The following is a 7,795-nucleotide window of genomic DNA, read 5'->3' on the forward strand; positions in this document are numbered from 1 at the left end:
TATGATTGGCTTCCTCACATTCTATATTAGGGTAAGGATAAACTCCGTAAGGTTTGTCCTTTACCCGAGCGTAAATGTCAATCAAGTTAGTTTTTAAACCGGAACCCGACCATACATCCAATTAAATATAATGCACACATTTCTAAATAAAATCTTTTCAATATTATTTATTATTGTGAATATGTAATTTGACATATGAAATGATATAATTTATATATTATTAACCATATAGATATGATGAAAAAATTAGATAATCAATGATACTTTCGACTAAGAGATATCATTACTCTTTAATAATTGAGTAGACAAACATACAAACACGATGAATGAATGATCATGGAACGAGGTCAAGTTAGACCATATTTATCCTTTACTCGACCCTAAACATTGGTCAGGTCTAATTGTTGAACCCAAACCTGGCCTAGACCCAATAGAACTTGAATATATTTGGGTCCGACCATAATCAGACCAAACTGAGTAAATGGGTAGGAATGGGTCATGCTCTTCCTCAAGATTACTAGCAGAATAAAATAAAATATGTTGTATTGAATACAAAAACATAGTGCAAAAAATGCCTGTATAGGTATGCAAGGTAACAATCAATTTCTTAAAATTCTATTCATCACATAACATGTAAAATTCACAATCTTAGAAATCAGGTTCATCAAATTGCAACTGCCACGGTGCACCGATACAAATACACTAAAAAACTAAGAAGTTGATTACTTTTAAATTACAAAGGTCGTGACAATCCAGATTTCAGAAGTGAGTGCATCCTTCAAAGATCACTAACCTCAATATCTCAAGAAGGTCGAAGAACATGCTTGAGAATCTCGCTAACCATTTTTATGATATCTTCTTCCTTACATGAGGTGACAAATTTCACTGGCAACAAAATCGTTTGTTACTTTCTCAGTACATGAAGTTCGTTTGTATCATTTAGTCCATAGAAAATAAAACCTGAAAAAGTACATTACACCCTAGATGCACTTTCTTACCCCATGCAAGGACTGGAAACTCACATTCCTGTTTAGGGACTGTCATTACATATGATGCAACCTGCAAAAGAATAGTATAACTGTTGGTTAGGTAGCAAACAAAAGTACAAAGACGAAATGTGTTATGTAGAAGACATTATCTTATTTATAAACAAGACATATGATTTATACACCATGAAGAAGAAAAAAAGTAGAAAAATAAATTCCCACATAGCATAATGAGTCACATAAGTGCTTTAACATTGTTGGTAAAATATTCGTAACAACCATATTGACTCTTTATTTTCTAATGAATACTTCTTATTGCCTAATGAATACTCTTTATTAAATATTTCTAACAGATTCTGAGTCACATTAATCAATAATAACTTACCCTAAGTAAAATATCATGTGAGACATTACATGTAATTTAAAAAAATAAGGAATATACCAAGATTGATGCAGCAAGAGAATGAGGAGACCTATAAAGTAAAGATGTCTCCTCCTTTTCATAGAGCAGATCCATAACTTCCATGCAAGCTTCAAAGTTAATCAGTTCACCAACTTTTGCCACTCCCCTGGACTCGAGCATTCGAAACCAGGGAATCATTAGACAATAAAAGAAAACAATTTAAAACAGAATTCCATTTTAAAAGTATTACTTTATCTGAGTCCAAATCTCTTCAAGGAACAAAAAGGCAACATTTGTTGAACCAATCTCAAAATTCAACACCTTAGGAAATACCAAACCATATTAGCTCAACCCATTTAGTTTCACGGTAACTTTCAGTTTCAGTGTGCTCAACTTATACCTGCAAGAATAGCACCTCCTGCAGAAAAAGCACACCAACCACCTAAATATAGAGCGAATACAAAACGATAGAGAAAAAGCACCTCAAATTCTTTTCACTTCACAACCGGAATTGCAATCATTATATTATAGTTTGGTAGTTCCCAAAACTGTATCGCGACTACAATTGCAGCCACCTCAGCTGCATTCTCCCACAACTTTGCACCATAGATAGTGAGACTTGACTCAATGACAATGTTGCTTTGTCTTGTGACATGGAAGTCACGGGTTCAAATCCCTGACAGACACTATCCGCATGGGTAGGGATTTGGTTACATAAGTTCACCTTCCACATACCCCATTAATATGCATACATTCTAGTGTCTATGTCACATGTCTCATCCATACTTCCGAGTTTAAAATTAAGACAACAATATATATTAAACAAAAATGTTATACCCCTTCCAGAAAATTTCGTGTTGTAAAGTGCTGTTCCTTGATGGACTTGTCAGCCAATGCCTTCAAACGTGTAACCGAAAGCGATCGAGACTCATTTATCTGCAGATGTTAGTTAACACAGTGAATTAAAAAGTACATTAAGGAAAATTTCAAGAAGGCAGAGGGAATGAATATTGAAAACCAACTTTGCTTGAAATCCATAGAGAAATAAGCACAAACAGGTGCAATGCACTTTCTGTGACAGGTTTCAATAACCAATTCCCTGAATTGGAACATCGTATGAACCTGCATATACCACGAAGTCATAGCAAATTAGTTTGAAACAATCACTCACAAAATGAAACAATGAATTAAAATAGAGAGGATGAAATTGAAGATTACGAAGGTAGAGAAGGAATGAAGCGATCAGAGAACAAGGATAATGCGGAGTACTTGACGATTGGTGCAACTTTCAGGTGCTGCATTTAGAAATTATGATGATATGATTGAGGTCAAAGAATTTTATGTAACTGTATTTTAATTTGCGATTGCAATTGCAGGAAAATGTAGCGGATACAACCACAATTGTGATCCTTATATTATTGAGGAGATTCCAAAACCTCAATATCACTGTTATGAATGCAATTTAAAACACTGAAAGATGACAAAGAAGTAACAGAGAGATAGAGAAGTGGTTACTTGAGCAGATTGGATGAGGAATTCAACCATATGGAGGCGCTGAGATGAAGATAGCATTATTGCCTTCAATTTTTCATCAGAAAACATTATGTATGTCTATTGCAATTCACTGTAGAGTGAACCGAGTACAGTTTCAAGCTCAAATGCAATCAGCTGTCGAGTGACACGGATATAAAATAAAAATTCATAACGATAAAAATTAACAATTTTATATTATTAGGTATAATATTATTGGTTAGGGATAGATGAGATATTTTGGGATAGAGAATCATGATGATTGTGTATCAGAATGGAACAAAGCTCTATTAATGAAGAAAGATAAATACTTAATTTTATATATGTTTTTAATGATAAAAAAATTATTTCGTTATATATAAAAGGATAAAAATATTTTATCATTTTTTTATTTTTCATAGTATTTGTCTCACGGTTAATAAAAAAAATCTTTACAATGTTATAACGTTTTATTGGATTGGATTAGAGAAACTATAATGGAACACAATATCATTTATAGTACATTATCTAACCATTTATTAAGTATTGGGTATAATTGAGCATAAGAAAAAACAGTGCTCGTAGATCATGGCCTCAACATGTTAATTCATAAAGAAAAAAATTATAGGTTTTCTGTATCAACAATCATGAAACAAATCAGGCATTTCAACAAATGGTTCGTAAGACTTCAATGAACACGTGTTCATTGGACACAAAAACAATATTAACCGTTAGATTAAAGTATGAGTAACAAATAAATGAATTTGGATTACAATAGATAAATGAAAAATCATCCACCAATTTATATACATTTATTCAAACTATGTTTTAAATTATTCAATTTATTCATACCTGAACTAGATGTAATTTATTTGATTTTTAGAATTGGAACTAAAAACAATTTTGAAAAAATAATCATATTAAAAATCACTATTTCAATATAGAATATTTTGAAACCACTTTTTTAATTTAAAAAGTCACTTTTAAAAATCTATTTTCTAAAAGTGTTTTTAAGAAATATTTTTTAAAAACATGTTTTTTTTAACTTTAAAAAATAATATTTTTTTACAATATTTCATAAACATAGTACGTTTAAGGTTCTATATGTAAATTTTTTAACACAAATTTATATATGCTATGTATTTAAAAATAAACTTTTAATATTAACCAAATCTATATACCCTACATTGATCTCAATTTAATAAAACAAATCAAAGTGAGAGTGAGAAGTACTATAAGAAGGTGAGAGTTGAGATAGTAAATGAAATTAAAAAACAAAAAACATCATTTGTTAATGTTTGTTTTTGGATCGATTGTATATCCATTCAAATAGATATATATGTGAATATTCATTTGATATATAGATGAATTCAAATTCATCTATTATTGAAATATTAATTGCATAATATTCACGTAAATCAATTAACTCTAATGGATAAATTTAATTTTCTTGGATTTGAATGTATTGCGTGTTGGATAACAGAATTACGGAAACAATATCACACATGAGGATGTCAATAGGCATGAGTAGTAGCTACTTACTACCTGTTTTAAAATATGAGACTATTACTCATACCCACCCATACTTACTCATTCTTGTGCGGGTTTTTTTGCGCATATTTTTGGGTACGGCCTGTAGATATAAGGAGTACCCACAAGTTTCCTACATAAAGCTTTTGACAAGAACCACAATATTATTATTTCAAGAACACACCAAAATGGATTTGCCTTGTGAATCATACATCCCATAGAGTAAGTATACCACTATATCCGACATGTAGAATACATAAATGTCATAAAAACATCATGAAAGCCACCTCATACGGTATAAAAATTCTCTCTAGTCGCAAATCATTTGTGAGAAATATCTTAGTAATATACACAAATGTAAGAAGTAAATGTTAGGATAATGTACTATTTTTAGGGAATCATGGATTAGGAATTTGGGGGAGGGAGACTACATAATGTAAGTGAATTTTTGAGTACAATTCTATTTATTTTAATTAAAAATAATATAATAATTACATAAATAACGGGTACAATGGGTGCCCACTTATATATACAGCATGTATTTTGAAAAACTCATTTTTAAAATATGCGGGTACCCATTTGTGACCCGTACTCATGTCAAGATAGATTTTACTTGCAGGTATGGACTTTTTGTCGTCTCTAATCACACAACTAAAATAGAGTTGAGAAAATAGGATATGACACACAATATTTAATATAGAAAAACTCTCTCAAAATGATAATGATAGAAACAATCACGTGCATGACCAGAAGATTTTCACTATGTGGGAAAATGTTACAATTTGTCTCTAAATACAAGGAGAGAACAATCACACTCTCACTTGATATAGGAGAATACACCTTTCTCTATATAACATATGAGAAACACTACGAAGACTCTACAAATATTTTATATTGATATATGTGGGAATGAGGGATGTTGTGTTGTGTTTAGTTCTGAACGAAAGTTCTCTATTTATAAAGAAACTTTCCTCCATCCCATTTAATTCCACCGCCCAATACCCATGATTTTGCCTACAAAGTTGGACTTTCAAAAGCCAAAAAATGTGGCTTTGCCCTATACTTATGTGTCTCACAATCGCTCACTTAAATCCACTTTTGGCGAGCTTTCAAATTCTTTCTTAAGTTTCCAATTTCATGCTTCTCATATTTCTGACATGCCATAGGAGGTTTCATATCATGTAAACTTATCAGTTTTGATTGGCTTCATCATCACATTTGTTGGGTTCTCTTTTGTATGAATCTTCTACATATCTATGCTCCCTTCTTGTACTACTTTTCTGAAAAAATGATAATTGACTCTTATGTGCTTTGTCCTCGAATGAAAGGTTGGATTCCTTACAATGTACATGACACTCTAACTATCACAATACACAATAATTTTTTGCTGTTTGTGGACGAGATCTTCCATTAACCTTTGAATCCAAATTGCTTCCTCTCATGCTTGAGTAGCTGCCGTGTATTCAGCTTTTGTAGTAGATAAAGCTACTACTGACTGTAATTTGGATAACTAGCTTAGCGCTCCTCCAACAAGTGTGAACACATAGCCTGTAGTAGACTTCCTTTTATTATGATCATTTGCAAAATCTGAATCAACATATTCTTTTATGGTAAACTCCTATCCTTCAAAACATAGTGCAACATTTGAGATCCTTTGATGTATCTTAGGATCCTTTTAACAATGGTCCAATGCTCATGATCTAGATTTATCATGTAACGACTAACCACTCCAATTACTTAAAACTCACATGCCACTCAACCCCGTATTCCATTCCTTCTCTTTATCATCCCCTTCATACCATATTCAGTAACCACCAAGTGATATTTTCCAGGGTGGAAATTGATTTTGTGTAAACAAAACTAGTGCAATGGTACAATGTTGATTCATTTAAAAATAAGTTAAAATGCATCCAACGTGTGAGTTTACTATATGTTCTTCAATAAAATTCTCATTTTCATGAGAAAATCAAACCCAAAAAACCAAAATACACAAACTCAAACCAGATTCCAACAATTCAAGTCACCATCGTCACTAGACCTCTGTGTCGTTGTCGTTAGTCACGACACAACTTCCATTTAGAAAGGGATGCGCCATCTCCGTGGTAACCGACAAATATGTGTAAAAATATAACCTTGGTGTTGTAAAACAAGTATAGAGTAAGAGGTTGTCGTATCCACAAGGAATTGGTAGATACTAGCCTTTCAAATAAAAATTATTATTTAAAGTTATGATTCAAAGGGTGTGTTTGTTTGATGAAACAAGTAAATCGAAATTATAATAATATGATAAAGAAAGTTGAGACTAAACTTCACACTTACTATCTATACACACCTAATTCTTAAAGCTATTTATTCAGTAAATTTATTCCATACAATGACATTAAAATTACTAAAAGCTAATGTGCTAGTTAATTTAACAACTTATGCAAGAAAGACCTATGTCTATTGACTTTGATACAAAAGAATAAGCAATATGACTTACAAAATCATGCTCCTATGTCTAGCGATGTAAGCATGTAAGCTGAGTAAAATGCAACACTTCAATTATGCTAGTCGCCAATGTCTTGGTCTATACTAGAAGTTTACCAAAAGTAGATCCATATCTACTAACTATGTTGAAACTTGATTTAATTAGTGAGAATTTTTTTGGTGTGAAATCTAGAAAACTCTCAAATCCTACATAGAAGAATTATGAAAAAACAACTCCCAACCTAGAAATAAAAGTATATAAAATATGATAAATTTGGTACTTAACAAACTCTCCCCAACTTAGAACCTTGTTTTTCACCAACAAGAGTCCAAGCTGATATTTTTCAAAAACATGCCCGAGGTTTTAAGTAGGACTTACACATCAATTATCATGGCATGCATTCAAAGAACATGTTCACACAATTAGACAAGTGCACCAATGAATTTCAAGCCCAAATAAAAATATGATATCTAATTCACACAAGTCATCTCTTATTACATAATCCATTTGAAACTTTATTATTTAAGCAATTCATATGCCAATAAATGAGGAAGTGTGAACTCTCAAGTGTTTTATAGTGTATGTCTCTCATAAACATGCAATAAACAAGCAACAAAGTCAATTTTGATATTATCTCATAATTAATCAAGAATGATATAGAATATGGACCACTAAGGTCTTTTCATGGGTTGTAATATGGTTAGACTACCAAGGTTATGGCTTTTTCGGATACAAAGAGGTTCTAATAGGCTAAGAGAGCAAATTCTAACTTCATGTATCACTTTTACTTGTAGTAAAAGTTACTTTTGTTTTCCATTTTATTTTCATTACTCCACCACTCATCTTTTTGAAAGTGCAAAGAGTCAAGACTTGCACATTTACGGCTAACCAAAGTTT

The 7,795-nt window shown here is 31.6% G+C and overlaps 1 protein-coding gene across 3 annotated transcripts; it reads right to left on the bottom strand.

Annotated features, from left to right (window-relative positions):
• On the bottom strand, positions 526–3,032 carry LOC109359510 (cyclin-J18). 3 transcript variants are annotated; one of them, XM_019604202.1, is made up of 9 exons: positions 2,905–3,032; positions 2,608–2,684; positions 2,412–2,511; positions 2,227–2,325; positions 1,790–1,807; positions 1,640–1,710; positions 1,429–1,555; positions 999–1,059; positions 532–885 (listed from the first exon to the last, which is right to left on the bottom strand). In XM_019604202.1, the coding sequence occupies exons 1-9, from the start codon at positions 2,989–2,991 to the stop codon at positions 803–805; spliced, it is 723 nt and encodes a 240-aa protein (XP_019459747.1). In that variant the 5' UTR covers positions 2,992–3,032; the 3' UTR covers positions 532–802. The 3 variants fall into 3 exon arrangements, with proteins under 3 accessions (XP_019459750.1, XP_019459747.1, XP_019459749.1); XM_019604205.1 differs by lacking the exon at positions 999–1,059 and having other exon boundaries at positions 526–885; XM_019604204.1 differs by lacking the exon at positions 2,227–2,325 and having other exon boundaries at positions 2,905–3,026.

This window comes from Lupinus angustifolius, chromosome LG11 (assembly GCF_001865875.1).
Source record: "Lupinus angustifolius cultivar Tanjil chromosome LG11, LupAngTanjil_v1.0, whole genome shotgun sequence".
Lineage (NCBI taxonomy): Eukaryota > Viridiplantae > Streptophyta > Magnoliopsida > Fabales > Fabaceae > Lupinus > Lupinus angustifolius.

What these genes read in the sequence shown, in the direction of transcription:
- LOC109359510 (XM_019604202.1), bottom strand. Translation starts at nt 2,991, where the DNA reads ATGTTTTCTGATGAAAAATTGAAGGCAATAATGCTATCTTCATCTCAG. An exon ending in CTCTTGCTGCATCAATCTTG is followed by an intron (nt 1,060 to 1,428) that starts GTATATTCCTTA and finishes ATTCTTTTGCAG; the next exon opens with GTTGCATCATATGTAATGAC. An exon ending in GTTTCCAGTCCTTGCATGGG is followed by an intron (nt 886 to 998) that starts GTAAGAAAGTGC and finishes TTTTGTTGCCAG; the next exon opens with TGAAATTTGTCACCTCATGT.